The sequence below is a fragment of the Procambarus clarkii genome, chromosome 40 (assembly GCF_040958095.1).
Source record: "Procambarus clarkii isolate CNS0578487 chromosome 40, FALCON_Pclarkii_2.0, whole genome shotgun sequence".
NCBI lineage: Eukaryota > Metazoa > Arthropoda > Malacostraca > Decapoda > Cambaridae > Procambarus > Procambarus clarkii.
In genome coordinates, this window is record NC_091189.1 from 38,893,041 (window position 1) to 38,910,851 (window position 17,811).

Here is a 17,811-nt window from a genome sequence, read left to right on the forward strand (position 1 = left end):
CCCCAGACACCAAGCAGAACGCCTTAAAGGAGACCAATGTCGTCTATGCCTTCAAATGCCCACTTGGGGACTGTAAGCCCCAAAGAACTCAGTATATAGGCAAGACAACATCTCTTTCCAGGCGATTTATTAACAATGCATAAGCAACAGGGCTCCATTAAGGAACATATAATCTCTTCCCACAACCAGACCATCACCAGAGAAGTCTTAACAATCAACACAGAAATTATCGCTAGATACAGCGATAGCAGGCACTACACATCAAAAAGTCAACACCAGCAATCAACAGCCAATTAATGCACAACTATATTCTACCCACTTCAAGACTCCGTACCAATATAGAAGCATCAAGAGGAAGTATGGGCTAATAGGCCCTTAGCTGTTACTTCCATTCTTATGCTCTCATATATCCAATTAATACCCATTGTTCCGTGTTTTGTCTTGTGTTTGTCAAAAATTTGTTCACCTCATCCAAAACTGTTGCAACATATTACCTCACCCAAGTGCGAATATATAAGACGGAAAAGCTGTTTAGTGTTAGCGTAAGTGAAACTCTGTTTAGTGTTTTCAGGTTACAGTTGTGAGTGTAAACTAAAGTCTTTGAAAATGTAATAAGTTATTACGAAACGCGTTCAAGCGTCACGTCAGACTACAAATAAAAATGAATTTTGGAGAATTGATTTGTCAATTACAATCGACAGTAAAAAGAAACATAAGAAATAGAGAAAATTTGTGTTAGAATTATTAATCTTACTTTTTCGGTCATATTTAACAACATATGTTTACAAGGAAGACTGCTACACACAAAATTTATAAAAGCAAATAAAATACAATAAATAAGTAAAAGTGAGTAAAAATAGCCAAGTGGAAAAGTTTTTTTTGGTTCTAGTACAAAAACAAAGATGGCCGCCGCCACCACCGCTGGGACTGTACACACACCAACAGATGATGGTTTCAAAGGATTCTCACCACAAGATATAAGGAAAGGAGGTGTTCTTGGCAGGTTTGAGATAATTGAGGATATGCAAAAGAAGTATGAAGAAAAAGTGCTTAAATTGGAAGAGGACAATGGAGCTCTTAGGAGTGAGCGTTGCACTCTAAAAGGGAGTATGCTTCAGCAAGGTAAGATTATTACTGCATTAACAGACAAGGTAACAAATCAGGAGGAGCAAATCAAGGAACTAGTGAAAGAAAATGAGGTGTGGAAAGTGAAGTGTGGTGACTGAAGAAATAAACAAGAAAATAGACTCATAGGGTGAACAACTCCAAGGGAGCCTGAGGGCTAACATAGAGTTAGGTAAGGATCTCCAACTGGAAACTTCACTGACAACTCACATAGAGGAGGTGAATAAAGAACTAGAAAAGTATAAAGAAGAAACAAAAACGAAATATGCTCAAGTTGTAAAAGAGAAAGAGACTATCAAAGAAGTGTGTTCAGAAGTCAAAACCAGAAATGACCAACAAGAAGCAGAAATTAGGCAAGCAATTAGGAAAGAACTGGTTACCAACAGTAAACTAGTACAAAACACTGCAGATAGAACTAAGTCCATAATCATTTTTGGATGTTTAGAGAAGGAAATTTCATCTAGGGTGGACAGAGCAGCAGAAGAGATGAAAATCATAGAGAAAGTAGTAGGTTTAGGAGAAGGCTCAAGGGAAAATGTCAGTGATTTTAGAAGAATCTGAAAATATGAGAAACACAAGAACCGCCCCTTAAGGGTGACGTTTAATGGAGTGAAAAACATGATGGAAGTGCTTAGAAATGCCAGGAAATTGCAGGGTGATGAGGTTGGCAAACTTTGGTCAATAAGACAAGCCCTTCCTCTCCAAGGAAGACAGAGAAAAGCTGAAAATGAACCTAATTGAGGAAAAACGTCTAAATGGGAATAGAAATGAAGAAGACAGAAATTCTTTTTTCTACAAAGTGACAGGGACTGGAAAGCTTGTGAAATGGTACATAAAAACAAAGCAACAAGATCAGTAGTGGAAGGGGGAGTAAAGAGCAAAGGAAAAGGGAACATGTTCCTGAAAATTGTATATACCAACATTGATGGAGTGAGGTCAAAAACTTTGGAATTGCAAGATATACTTCAGCTTAGGGTCCCAGATACTGTCGCACTATCAGAGACAAAACTTGAAGGAAATATATTAAATGAAGTCATATTCCCAAGAGGCTATTCAGTTAGGAGACATGACAGGAAAACTAGGGAGGGAGGAGGAGTGGCTGTGCTGGTGAAAAAACACCTGAAGGTAAGAGAGTTAATATTTGAAAACCCTCGAGATATTGACATAATGGCATTGCAGATCTGGAATCAATAAGCTGATAATTTTAAATGCCTACAGCCCACCAGCAAGCAACACATGGACAAAGGAAGAACTAGATGACAAACGAGAGGGCCTCATAATGGTCATGAGAGAGATTATTGTACAAGCAGATAAAGATAAATCACGACTGTTGATACTGAGGAACTTCAACTTTAAAGCAATAGACTGGGAGGCCTATGAAGGAAGAACAGAGGACTTTTGGACATGCAGATTTGTGAACCTCATTCTGGAGACATTCTTGTATCACACATAAAGCAGGCCACAAGAATGAGGGAAGGAGATGTACCATCAGTACTGGATTCACCAGGAAAGAAGAAGAGATATTTGACATCTAGTACCTTCCTCTCTTGGGAAAGAGTGATCACGTCCTGTTAGACATTAAATATGCTTTAAGATATCATCTAGAAGAAAATGGGGACATTGAAAAAGTTGATAAACTCGATTTAAGGAGAGGTCACTATTGGGAACTTCGAAATGTTTTTAATGAGTGTAATTGGACAGAATTAGGATTGGCCTAGTTTCAAAGGAAGTAGCTAAAAGGTACTCATCAATGCTTACCAGTATCATAAGAAAGGCAAAACTTGCATATTATGTGAATAGATTCAATGAAGCAAAAGGCAACATGAAAAGCACTTGGAAAACAATCTCTAGTATCCTAGGAGCTAAACAACACTCACATAACCAAATAAAACTCTACAAGGATGGGGATATACCGTCAACTGATTTAGAAATGGCAAATGAATTTAAAAGTTTCTTTTCATCGGTTGGTGCTAATCTTGCCAGTAAAATCCCACATCTCCTTTAAAATCTCTTCTCCTTTCACCAATCAGCCTGGCAGATGTTGTGTCCATCATACACTCTCTAAAAACCAAGGCAGGGAACACCAGTGAAATTCTGTCCATTGTATACAAGAGAGCCTCCCATGCCCTTGCCCCACCCATAGCACTACTGTTCAACAAATCTATAGTGTGTCACACCTTCCCTGATATCCTCAAAAAAGCAAGAATAACGCCAGTCCATAAAGGAGGCAATCCGGCGGACATAAACAATTATAGACCAATATCAAATCTACCCATTCTATCAAAAATATTTGAAAAAATTATTTACAAACAGCTTTATTCCTACCTCGTAAAATTCGACATACTCAGCCCCTGCCAGTTTGGCTTCCGGTCCCAAAAGAGCACCAACGATGCAATCATTAGTCTCCTTGACGTAATCTACTCAGCCCTTGACAAAAATGAGTTTCCGACTGGACTCTTCATTGACCTAAGAAAAGCCTTAGGTCACTAAGTGACCTTACTGTTAATCACAACTACCTCTTACTTAACACTTTCGCGCTATCTGGACGCGCCGGCGCGTTCGGTTTCGTCTAACGTAAACGCATAGTGGACATAAAGTTATGTCTACTTTTAAAATATTTGTATAAAATTCAATTTTTATCCGATTTACTTTGGGTTTGTTTCAAACTGCGCGCTATGAGGCTCTCTTTCTCACCACTAGGCTGCATGGTACAATAAGTTCATGAAAGGTGTGGATAACTTCGATCAAATGGTATTTTGTCCCAAACGGGTTGCAGGTGGGTGACTTTAGCCGTTTATACTGGTAATTCTTCCCCCATATCATGTATTATATGCATATGTCTGTTTAGGGAATTTTATTCCGATCAATATACAACCAAAAATAACTGCGTGCAACAAGTATAATCTTGACAAACATAACAAAAGTAAAAATATTTCGTGTGTGTTTGACGCTCACTGATATGTTCCAGCGTTGTTTTATATTTGTCGCTATTCTAACTTACGCTTTGTTGATATTTTTTACCTATGGGCACATAGAACATTCTATTGCGAACACATTGACATAAAAATGAATGACGTACATAGAAAATTAATGTCATGAGAGTGAAATAAGTATAAACTTTCAAAGCGCCGTGCGTCGTCCCGTCACCGATACCGGGTAACAATTTCACCACTTCCCACACTCTTGCGGGCGGGCTGCATCATTATTCTACGCTTATATTCATATCACCGTGTTGGGAATTTCATTGCGAGTCCATCGATACCAAAATTAACGCTGTAGAACAAGTGTGGAGGTGATTACAATCCCAAGAGTAAAAACATTTTGTTGCTGATGGGCGCTCATGGCGAGTCATCTACGTAGTTATTTATTTGGTGCTGGTATCCCTATATGTTTCGTGACTTATTTTACTAATGTTCTTCTAGAGAATTTTATTGCGAACACGTTGGTACCAAAATGAAATACGTAGCATGAGAACTAAGGTCAGAAGAGTAAAAAGAGTATACACATTTTTGTTTTTACGCTTAAGCGATAAAAACGCAGCGCGCACATTCGGTTGGCTGAGTGACCTTTGCGGAGAGCGTGAAAGTGTTAAACTCCAGCATTATGGAATCCGAGGCCTTGCCCTTGACTACATCCGATCCTATCTTAGTGACAGACACCAATATGTAACCATCAATGATACAACTTCTTCCACTCTACCAATTACCGTTAGAGTGCCACAGGGCAGTATCTTAGGACCTCTTATATTTCTTATATTTCTATAAACGATCTGCCTAATGTCTCTAATATTCTCAAACCTATATTGTTTGCTGACGATACTACCCTTATCTATTCAGACCTCAACCCACATACAATAAATAATGTTGTGAATAATGAATTAAAAAAGTCCACTTATGGATGTCAGTGAACAAACTAACATTAAATATCGAAAAGACCTACTACATCTTATTTGGAAGCAAATCATCGAATGCAATTCAGCTACAGATAGACAACATTAACATCAGTAATAAGAATGATGGAAAGTTTCTTGGCCTATTCCTAGACAAGAGACTCAACTTCAGCACCCACATTCAACACATAACTAAGTCTCTAAGACAGTTGGTATACTCTCCAAAATCAGATATTATGTTCCTAACTCTGCTCTCCTCTCACTATATTATGCACTAATCTACCCCTATCTTAATTATGGTATCTGTGCATGGGGATCTACCACTGCAAACCACCTTAAGCCCATCATCACGCAGCAAAAATCTCCTATCAGAATAATAACTAACTCTGCTTTCAGACAACACTCAGCTCCCTTGTTTAAATCCCTAAACTTGCTAAATATTAACTCCCTCCACACATTCTCTTGTGTCAACTACATTTACAAAACCCTGTTCTTAAATGCAAACCATGCTCTGAAACTCTCCCTGGACAGATGTAATAGGACCCATTATCACCACACCAGAAATAAATATCTCTTTGATATCCCCAGGGTCAAACTTAATCTGTGTAAACACTCTATGCAAATTAAGGGACCTAGTCCATGGAACTCACTCCCTAGTGAATTGAAAAACTGTAAAACTTTTGCCTTATTTAAAAGCAAAACCAAAAAGTACCTAATTTCATCTTCTTAGCTTTAAATTTGCTCTATACCTAGTGTTACCCAATCTCCTAATTTTTATGTATTTAACCCAAACAACCTTATCATTGTGTTCATTGCTGTCTTCTTTTATGTGCTAGCCATGTGCTGTATTGTGCCTACCAATTTTTGTCAACTACCATTCAAGCTGTCATTGCAATCAATCTTAGCTACCTATGTGCTTTAATATACTGTACCTACAATTTTCTCTCATCTTTTTTTTCTTGCCATGTAACTGTTATAATTTTTTTTATAAATTTTGCAAGTATTTACCTACTTAAAATTTTCTTAGATTAAGGACCTGCCCAAAACGCTGCGCATACTAGTGGCTTTACAAGATTGTAATTACCATATTATGTATCCTCACATTCCCAATGTACCTTCTTGTATATGCATAAATAAATAAAATCAATAAATAAATAAATAAATAAATAAATAAATTGTTGCTTGGCAGGGAAGCAAATGAAATGTATGCCAAATTTTGCAAAATATACGAGGAAGGCACACAAACATTCATACCAAAACAGAGATGCAGGGACAGAAAACAGGATTGGTTCAACAGAAATTGTGAGAGGGCAAGAGACCAAAAGACACAAAAATGGAATCAGTATAGGAAGAGGCAATTCCCCCAAACATACCAGCGATACAAAGATGCGAGAAACAACTATACGGCAGTAAGGAGAGAGGCAGAAAGAAATTTTGAAAAAGGGATAGCAGATAAATGTAAAACAGAACCAGGCCTATTCTACAAATTCATAAACAACAAATTGCAGGTAAACAGATTCATGGAAAATGAAAAGGAAATGTGTGAAACACTAAATGAAAAGTTCCAAAGTGTGTTTGTACAAAATGAAATCTTCAGAGAACCAGACACAATAAGAATTCCAGAGAACAACATAGAGCGTATAGAGGTGTCTAGAGATGAAGTGGAAAATATGCTAAAGGAGCTCAGTAAGAACAAAGCAGTTGGCCCAAATGGAGTTTCACCATGGGTTCTGAGAGAATGTGCATCAGAGCTCAGCATTCCACTTCACCAGATCTTTCAGGCATCCCTGTGTACAGGAATCATAGCAGACATGTGGAAACAGGCTAACATAGTCCCAATCTACAAAAGTGGGAGCAGGGAAGACTCCAATCAATTATAGACCTGTATCATTGACAAGTGTAATAGTGAAAGTATTGGAAAAACTAATCAAAACTAAATGGGTAGAACACCTGGAGAGAAATGATATAATATCAGACAGACAGTATGGTTTTCGATCTGAAAGATCCTGTGTATCGAATTTACTCAGTTTCTATGATCGAGCCACAAAGATATTAAAGGAAAGAGATGGTTGGGTTGACTGCATCTATCTGGACCTAAGAAAAGCTTTCGACAGAGTTCCACATAAGAGGTTGTTCTGGAAATTGGAAAATATTGGAGGGGTGACAGGTAAGCTTCTAACATGGATGAAAAATTTTCTGACTGATAGAAAAATGAGGCCAGTAATCAGAGGCAATGTATCAGACTGGAGAAATGTCACAAGTGGAGTACCACAGGGTTCAGTTCTTGCACCAGTGATGTTTATTGTCTACATAAAATGATCTACAAGTTGGTATACAGAATTATATGAACATGTTTGCTGATGATGCTAAGATAATAGGAAGGATAAGAAACTTAGGTCTTGCCCTTCAAGATGACCTGGACAAAATAAGTATATGGAGCAACACTTGGCAAATGGATTTTAATGTTAATAAATGCCATATTATGGAACGTGGCATAGGAGAACATAGACCCCACACAACCTATATATTATGTGAGAAATCTTTAAAGAATTCTGATAAAGAAAGAGATCTAGGGGTGGTTCTAGATAGAAAACTATCACCTGAGGACCACATAAAGAATATTGTTCGAGGAACCTATGCCACGCTTTCTAACTTCAGAATTGCTTTTAAATACATGGATGGCGATATACTAAAGAAATTGTTCACAACTTTTGTTAGGTCAAAGCTACAATATGCAGCGGTTGTGTGGTGCCCATATCTTAAGAAGCACATCAACAAACTGGAAAAGGTGCAAAGACATGCTACTAAGTGGCTCCCAGAACTGAAGGGCAAGAGCTACGAGGAGAGGTTAGAGGCATTAAATATGCCAAAACTGGAAGACAGAAGAAAAAGAGGTGATATGATCACTACGTACAAAATAGTAACAGGAATTGATAAAATCGATAGGGAAGATTTCCTGAGACCTGGAACTTCAAGAACAAGAGGTCATAGATTTAAACTAGCTAAACAAAGATGTCGAAGAAATATAAGAAAATTCACCTTTGCAAATAGAGTGGTAGACGGTTGGAACAAGTTAAGTGAGAAGGTGGTGGAGGCCAAGACCGTCAGTAGTTTCAAAGCGTTATACAATACAATACAATACAATTTTATTTAGGTAAGGTACATACATACAATAAATATTTACAAGGATTGTTTGACTTATAGGTATAGCTAGTACATACAATGCCTAAAGCCACTATTACGCAAAGCGTTTCGGGCATAATATGACAAAGACAATATGTGACTTATAGACTTATATGACAAAGAGTGCTGGGAAGACGGGACACCACGAGCGTAGCTCTCATCCTGTAACTACACCTAGGTAATTACACCTAGGTAATTACACACACACACACACCTAAGTAAGAACAAGGCAGTTGGGCCAGATGGAGTTTCACCATGGGTTCTGAGAGAATGTGCACCTGAGCTCAGCATTCCACTTCAACTGATTTTTCAGGGATCCCTGTGTACAGGAGTTGCAGCTGATGTGTGGAAAAAGGCTAACATAGTTCCAATCTACAAAAGTGAAAGCAGGGAAGACCCCCTCAATTATAGACCTGTATCATTGACAAGTGTAATAGTCAAAATATTGGAAAAAATAATTAAAACTAAATGGGTAGAACACCTGGAGGAAAACGATATAATATCAGACAGACAGTATGGTTTTCAATCTGGAAGATCCTGTTTAACGAACTTACTCAGTTTTTATGATCGAGCCACAAAGATTTTACAGGAAAGAGATGGTTGGGTTGACTGCATCTATCTGGACCTAAAAAAGGCTTTTGACAGAGTTCCCCATAGGAGGTTGTTCTGAAAACTGGAACATATTGGAGGGGTGACAGGTAAGCCACTAACATGGATGAAAAATTTCCTGACAGAAAAATGAGGGCCATAATCAGAGGCAAGGTATCAGATTGGAGGAATGTTACGAGTGGAGTACCACAGGGTTCAGTTCTTGCACCGGTAATGTTCATTGTCTACATAAACGATCTGCCAGTAGGATTACAGAATTACATGAACATGTTTGCTGATGATGCTAAGATGGTAGAACACCTGGAGGAAAAGATAAGAAACCTAGATGATTGTCATGCCCTTCAAGAAGACTTGGACAAAATAAGTATACGGAGCAACACTTGGCAAATGGAATTTAATATGAATAAATGCCATGTTATGGAATGTGGAATTGGAGAACATAGACCCCACACAACCTATAAATTATGTGAGAAATCTTTAAAGAATTCTGACAAAGAAAGGGATCTAGGGGTGGTTCTAGATAGAATACTGTCACCTGAGGACCACATTAAGAACATTGTGCGAGGAGCTACACTTTCTAACCTCAGAATTGCTTTTAAATACATGGATGGCAAAATACTAAAGAAATTGTTCACGACTTTTATTAGACCAAAGCTGGAATATGCAGCGGTTGTGTGGTGCCCATATCTTAAGAAGCACATCAACAAATTGGAAAAGGTGCAAAGACATGCTACTAAGTGGCTCCCAGAACTGAAGGGCAAGAGCTACGAGGAGAGGTTAGAGGCATTAAATATGCAAAAACTAGAAGATAGAAGAAAAAGAGGCGATATGATCACTACGTTCAAAATAGTAACAGGAATCGATAAAATTGATAGGGAAGAATTCCTGAGACCCAGAACTTTAAGAACAAGATGTCATAGATTTAAACTAACGAAACAAAGCTGCCGGAGAAATATACGAAAATTCACTTTTGTAAACAGAGTGGTAGACGGTTGGAACAAGTTAAGTGAGAAGGTGGTGGAGGCCAAAACCGTCAGTAATTTCAAAGCATTATATGACAAAGAGTGCAGGGAAGACGGGACACCACGAGCGTAGCTCTCATCCTGTAACTACACTTAGGTAATTACACACACATACACAGGGGTACCTCAGTTATCGAAGTTAATCCGTTCCCAAAGACAGTACAAAAACCGAAAAATACGAAAACCGAAACGAATTTTCACATAAGAAATAATGTAAATTGAATTAATCTGTTCCACACCCCCCAAATATATTAACTAAAAAGTACATTTTATACAGAATAATACTCTTAGGCATCTTACCTTTATTGAGGACTCTTGTTGGCATATGAAAGATGGTGAGGAAGATGGGGGAGGAGTAGAGGTGTTAGTGTTTGGAAGGGGAGACCCCTTCCAGTATAACAGCAGTGATAACATTTCTGGTGTACTCTCTCTCTTACATTTTGTTGGCATACCACTAGGACCTGGTTGTGGCTCACTGCTTGCTTGTCTAAGAATCTGTCTACAGACACTTGTTTTTCCCTATGTTTTAACACTTGTCTTTAGAGACATCACATTGTCTCACTATGAAAGTTTTCTTGTTTTTCCTCTATCGTCATCCTCAAAACTATTTTCTTAGGATGGACATTACCACTGACTTCCTTGGAACCCCTGGCATGATATATAATAAGAAGTTTTATGTTCAGAAATGAAAAAAGCACAAAAACAATGAAATTTTTTACAAAGAATTTAAGTGTGATCATCACTAGTTGGGAGACATTGGTAAACTGAAGCGCCATGAGCTCTGTGGACCCGTACGTGTAAAAACAAACTCCAAACACCAAGGCAAACAATGAGTACCAAATTTTGCTTCATCAATAATAATGCATGAAGCAAAATCTTGGGGGTTTATAGCTTTAACCAAGAGATAGGGCTACATCACCCATCAAACTATCATTTGATAAAGGGGTTTCAAGGTTCAGAAGTGTGAAATAAAAATATTTCTTAACAAAATACATAATACAGATGTGTGAGAGTGTGTGTACACTCAACTAGTTGTGCTTGTCGGGGAGGGGGGGGGGATGGTGAGCTCGGGCTCTTTGGCCCCATCTCTCAACTGTCAATCAACTGGTGTACAGATTCCTGAGCCTACTGGACTCTATCATATCTACACAGGGTTCAGTTCTAGGACCGGTAATGTTCATTGTCTACATAAACGATCTACCAGATGGAATACAGAATTATATGAACATATTTGCTGAGGATGCTAAAATAATAGGGAAGATAAGAAACTTAGATGATTGTCATACCCTTCAAGAGGACCTGGACAAAATAAGTATATGGAGTACCACTTGGCAAATGGAATTTAATGTGAATAAATGCCAAGTTATAGAATGTGGAATAAGAGTACACTAACCCCACACAACCTATAAATTATGTGAGAAATTTTTAAAGAATTCTGATAAAGAAAGAGATCTAGAGGTGGTTCCAGATAGAAAAGTATCACCTGAGAACCATATAAAGAACATTATGTGAGCAACCTATGCTACACTTTTTAACTTCAGAATTGCTTTTAAATACCTGTACAAGGATGGCGAAATACTAAAGAAGTTGTTCACGACTTTTGATAGACCAAAGCTGGAATATGCAGCGGTTGTATAGTGCCAATATCTTAAGAAGCACATGAACAAACTAGAAAAGGTGCAATGACATGCCACTAAGTGGCTCCCAGAACAAAAGGACAAGAGCTACGAGGAGAGGTTTGAGGCATTGAATATGCTAAAACTAGAAGATAGAAGAAAAAGAGGTGATATGATCACTACATACAAAATAGTAACAGGAAGTGATAAAATTGATAGGAAAAAATTCTGGAAACCTGGAACTTCAAGAATGAGGTCATAGATTTAAACTAACTAAACAAAGCTGCCAAAGAAATACAGAGGAACTTTGGTTTTTTAATGCCCCTGTTTTCGAATTTTTCAGTTCTCGAGCTCAATTTCTGGGAAAAATTTGACTCAGCACTCGAAGTTTGTCTCGGTGCTCGAGCCTGTTGATACAGCTATGGGCAGACTGAGCACATTTTGCACTTCAGTTTACCAGGGTCTCCCACCAAGTGATGATCACGCTTGAATTCTTTGTTAAGAATTTCATTTTCTTGCTTTTTTGGTTTCTGAACATTAAAGTAATTATTATATATTATGCCATGGATTCCAAGAAAGTCAGTGGTAAAGTTCAACCTAAGAAAATAGTTGTGAGGATGACAATAGAGGAAAAACAAGAGCTCATTCATAGTGAGACAATGTAGTGTCTCACTACAGGCAAGTGTTAAAATGCAGGGAAAAACAAGTGTCTATAGAGAGATTCTTAGTAAGACAAGCAAGCAGTGAGCCACAACCAGGTTCTAGTGGTATGCCAGGCAAAATGTAAGACACACACACCAGAAATGTCATCACTGCTGTTATAATGGTAGGGGGTACTTCCCTGATACTTCCCTTCCAAACACTAACACCTCTCCTCCTACCCCCTTCCTCACTGTCTTCCCATACACCAACATGAGTCCTCAATAAAGGTAAGGTACCAATGAGTATTATTCTGTATAAAATGTATTTTTAGTTAATATTTTTGGGGGTGTGGAATTGATTAATTAAATTTACATTATTTCTTATGGAAAAATTTGTTTCGGTTTTCCAATCGTCTCTGGGAACAGATTCAGTTTTAAAACTAAGGAACCACTGTACAAGACAATTCAGAAATTAAGGAACCACTGTACAAACAGAGAGGGTTGGATAGGTTAGATGAGAGGGTGGTGGAGGCCAAAATCGTCAAGATATTTCAGAGCGTTATGTGACAAAGAGTGCTGGGAAGACGGGCTACCACGAGTGTAGCTCTCATCCTGTAACTGTTCAGGTGCAAGAAGTGAACCCTGTGGTACTACACTCATGACATTTCTCCAGTCCAATACATTGCCTCTGATTACTGCCCTCATTTTTCTGTCAGAAAATTTTTCATACATGTTAGAAGCCTACCTGTCACTCCTCCTATATGTTCCAGTTTTCAGAACGACCTCTTGTGTGTGTGTGTAACTGTGGTTATGTGATGTAATGTCAGCTGCAGGCCTGGCAAGCCAAATTTTCAACCCTTCTTGAAAGATATAAAAAAATGATTTAGGTGGTCTGTGAAAAATTCACACTGACTATCCAAGCTAAATCAACTGCTCTGGGAGATTTAACATGTAGTGTTAATTCTGACATAAACACTGGTACTAATCTCTCTCTACACCAATACACACCAGCACCACCACGGTCGTCACTGTCATAGGGGCCACAGTCACCAGTACAACCCAATGCCAATAGCAAACCTGTCATAAGAGCTATAATACTGCCCAGTCTCCCAGAGCCTCTCCCTCTCCCCTCAAATATCCTGTGTGAGTATGAGCCAGGAGTCTAGGGTCAACCCAGGTCTTATCACGTAGGGTCTCCCTATTTCACCTATATATCCCTCCTCCCAACCTATATCCCCGAGCCTTCCCCACCCTGACCAAACCCCATCGAGAGAAGACATCCCGAGGCTTTACGTTCATCACTTCTCCCTGAGGTGGCGAGCAGAGATGAGGGTGGCGAGGCAGTCCTTTGTGTTCGTGGGACGATCAGCTGTTCCCGGGATGGCAGACGATCCCTGCCATCCCAATACATTTTGCTGTCTCTGTACCCTCCCCTGGACCTCTGCCCCCCTTCCTGACCTGCCCCCGATACTCACCTCTAATCTGTTCATGCTGTTGTGGTTCATCATTTTCATTTTGTAGCTGAGCTTTTCCCAAAACTGGGAAAATATTGGTGATATGTTCGCCAGGATGGTTGGTATCGGAGTTGCCAGTGTACCAGCGGTCCCAGGCGCTCTCTCACGCCGCCTCCCATTGGCCCACCTGCAGCATGCACTCCTTGTTTACTATCTTTATTTCTCCCATTTACCTCTTTCGCAAATTGCAAAATAGCATTCGAGTGGGATTTTGCGGTAAATTCTGTGCCGGGGAAGAATTTAGGTTGGTTAAATACGGGTGCCTGAGGGTGTTAGAGGGTGTGGAGAAGGGGTGAGAGGTGGCCAATCAGACGGCCGGACTGTCATAGGTTAGGCCGCAAACAAAAACAAACCAAAGCTTCTCACCTGAAACGTCATAGGTCGATGGAACCAGCTGATTGTAAACACTGCCACGCGGGGTGCTGGGCTCGCTGTAGGGTGCTGGGCTCGCTGTAGGGTGTTGGGCTCGCAGTAGGGTGCTGGGCTCGCTGTAGGGTGTTGGGCTCGCAGTAGGGTGTTGGGCTCGCAGTAGGGTGCTGGGCTCGCTGTAGGGTGCTGGGCTCGCAGTAGGGTGCTGGGCTCGCAGTAGGGTGCTGGGCTCGCAGTAGGGTGCTGGGCTCGCTGTAGGGTGCTGGGCTCGCAGTAGGGTGTTGGGCTCGCAGTAGGGTGCTGGGCTCGCAGTAGGGTGCTGGGCTCGCAGTAGGGTGTTGGGCTCGCAGTAGGGTGTTGGGCTCGCAGTAGGGTGTTGGGCTTGCTGTAGGGTGCTGGGCTCGTAGTAGGGTACTGGGCTCGCAGTAGGGTGTTGGGCTCGCAGTAGGGTGTTGGGCTCGCAGTAGGGTGTTGGGCTCGCAGTAGGGTGTTGGGCTTGCTGTAGGGTGCTGGGCTCGTAGTAGGGTACTGGGCTCGCAGTAGGGTGTTGGGCTCGCAGTAGGGTGTTGGGCTCGCAGCAGGGTGTTGGGCTCGCAGTAGGGTGCTGGGCTCGCAGTAGGGTGCTGGGCTCGCTGTAGGGTGTTGGGCTCGCAGTAGGGTGCTGGACTCGCTGTAGGGTGCTTGGCTCGCCGTAGGATGCTGGGCTCGCTGTAGGGTGCTGGGCTCGCCGTAGGTTGCTGGGTTCGCAGTAGGGTGCTTGGCTCGCCGTAGGATGCTGGGCTCGCTGTAGGATGCTGGGCTCGCTGTAGGGTGCTGGCCTCGCCGTCGCTGATATTATCTTCCTAGGTGACTTCAACTTGCCTGTCTCAGGTGGAAAATAGCAAACAATAATATTATACCAGGAAATCTATCAGGACCTAACCAACCACAGATTAGAGAACTACTTAGATTCTGAGACAAATTTTCACTCGGTCAGCAGATATCGGAGCCAACGAGAAATGAAAATATTCTAGATCTGGTCTTTACGAACAATGAAGACATTATCAGAGACATTACGATATCAGATACCACATACTCAGATCACAAACTCATTGAAGTGCAAACGACCATCAATACTCAGATTAGACCTAAAATGTTGATAAAGCGAGAGGGGCTATTCAGTAAATTCAATTTTAATAATAAAAGGATAGACTGGGAGATAATAAACAGGGAACTTACAAACATTCCATGGGGAACTGTTCTAAGTAATACAAGTCCTAAAGAAGGAATAGAAAAACTGACTTCAGAAGCGTATCAAGTCTGTTTGAAACATGTTCCTTTGAGGAAAGCAAGAAAGAGATCTAACGTAGAAAGAGAACGCAGACGACACTATAAACGCAGGAAAAAAATAACGGAACTGCTTATGCAGACACGAATTTCCCGTCAAAGAAGAAATAATTTAAATAGGGAGATTGAGGAAATCGAGCGGAAATTGAACCACTCATATGAAACTGAAGAAAGGCAGTTAGAACAGAAAGCAATTCAGGAAATAAAGAAAAACCAAAATATTTCTTCACATATGCGAAATCAAAAGCAAAAACCACTGCCAGTATTGGACCTATTCGTACAAGTGAAGGTTCATACACGGAGGATGACAAAGAAATTAGTGAAATCCTAAAAAAGCAGTATGAGGACATGTTTAGCACTCCAATAAACAACATGAAGGTGGAAGATCCAGACAACTTCTTTATGCGGGATATTCAAACCCCTGTAAATATAACTGATATAAACACGAGCGCACTAAATTTTGAAAAAGAAATTGAAAACATGCCCATGCACTCGGCCCCAGGTCCAGACTCATGGAATTCAATATTTATAAAGAAATGCAAAGTGCCGGTAGCACAGGCACTCAGTATAGTGTGGAGGAAGAGCTTAGACACGGGGGAGATACCAGATGCACTTAAAGTAGCAGACATAGCCCCTCTACACAAGGGAGGGAGCAAAGCATTCGCAAAAAAATTATAGACCAGTTGCACTAACATCGCACATCATAAAAGTATTTGAGAGAGTGATTAGGAGTCAGGTCACCAATTTCATGGAGACCAATGACCTTCACAACCCAGGCCAACATGGATTTCGAGCGGGAAGATCGTGCCTCTCACAGCTACTTGAGCACTACGACAAAGTCACTGAGGCATTAGAAGAAAAACAGAATGCTGATGTGATGTACACGGACTTCGCAAAGGCTTTCATAAATGTGACCATGGCGTGATAGCACACAAAATGAAGTCAATGGGAATAACGGGTAAAGTAGGACGCTGGATACTCAGTTTTCTGTCAAACAGGACTCAGCGAATAACGGTCAACCATATAAAATCTAGTCCAAGTGCAGTGAAAAGCTCTGTACCTCAGGGTACAGTCCTTGCACCGCTGCTTTTCCTTATTCTCATATCAGATATAGACAAAAATACAAGTCACAGCTTCGTATCATCCTTTGCAGATGACACAAAAATCAGTATGAAAATTACCTCGGCTGAGGACATTGAAAAACTTCAAGCTGATATTAATAAAGTTTTCGACTGGGCATCAGAAAATAACATGATGTTTAACAGTGATAAATTCCAGGTACTCAGGTACGGTAAAAATGAGGACCTTAAACATAATACAGAGTACAAAACACAATCAAATGTACCCATAGTAGGAAAACAGCATGTAAAGGATTTGGGAATAATAATGTCTGACGACCTAACGTTTAAGGAGCATAACCAAGCAAATATTGCGACAGCCAGAAAAATGATAGGATGGATTACGATAACTTTCAAATCCAGGGATCCCATCACAATGGTTGTACTCTTCAAGTCACTTGTGTTGTCCCGTCTTGAGTACTGCTCAGTACTCACTTCCCCCTTCAGAGCAGGAGAGATTGCTGAAATAGAGGGAATACAGAGAACATATACGGCATACATAGACGCAATAAAGCACCTAAATTATTGGGATCGTCTCAAAGCCCTCCAAATGTACTCACTAGAAAGAAGACGAGAGAGATATCAAATAATATACACCTGGAAGATACTGGAGGGCCAAGTACCAAATCTACACAGTAAAATAACAACGTACTGGAGTGAACGATATGGAAGAAAATGTAGAATAGAACCAGTAGAATAGGCACAATCAGAGAACACTGTATAAACATCAGAGGTCCGCGGTTGTTCAACGTCCTCCCAGCAAGCATAAGAAATATTGCCGGAACAACCGTGGACATTTTCAAGAGGAAATTAGATTTATTCCTCCAAGGAGTGCCGGACCAACCGGGCTGTGGTGGGTATGTAGGCCTGCGGGCCGCTCCAAGCAACAGCCTGGTGGACCAAACTCTCACAAGTCAAGCCTGGCCTCGGGTCGGGCTTGGGGAGTAGAAGAACTCCCAGAACCCCATCAACCAGGTATCAACCAGGGTGTTGGGCTCACAGTAGGGTGCTGGGCTCGCCGTAGGATGTTGAGTTCGCAGTAGGGTGCTTGGCTCGCCGTAGGATGCTGGGTTCGCAGTAAGATGCTGGGTTCGCAATAGGGTGCTGGGCTCGCAGTAGGGTGCTAGGCTCTCAGTAGGATGCTAGGCTCTCAGTAGGATGCTGGGCTCGCAAGAGGGTGATTGGCTTTCACAGGGTGTTGGGCGCGCCTAGGCTGCTGGACTCGCAATTGGGTGCTTACGGGTTAGTAATTTCAGGAGGCTGGGTTGTTAGCATGGACATTACCCGGGGTGAAGTATTAATTACAATTAAGATTAGGAAGTATGTCGTCCCTGGGGAGGATTACCTTACCCTGCGGTTACTTTTTCTTCCCAAGGTTCCGTGGATCTACGTCCCTAGG

The 17,811-nt window shown here is 40.8% G+C and overlaps 1 protein-coding gene across 3 annotated transcripts in view; it reads right to left on the reverse strand.

The window, feature by feature from the left end:
• The window catches only part of LOC123758036 (F-box/LRR-repeat protein 20), a 446,116-nt gene extending 432,242 nt beyond the window's left edge, over positions 1-13,874 (reverse strand). Inside the window, exon 1 of one of the 3 annotated variants that reach the window (XM_045742212.2) lies at positions 13,561-13,874. Coding sequence is in view for 2 of the 3 variants with exons in the window: in XM_045742214.2 (XP_045598170.1) it covers positions 13,561-13,599 (39 nt within the window). In the remaining variant the exon portion in view is untranslated. Of the gene's footprint in view, positions 1-13,378; positions 13,463-13,560 lie in introns of those variants that run through there. The other 2 variants (XM_045742214.2, XM_045742215.2) reach the window with 2 other exon arrangements.
• Positions 13,875-17,811: the final 3,937 nt, after the last annotated feature.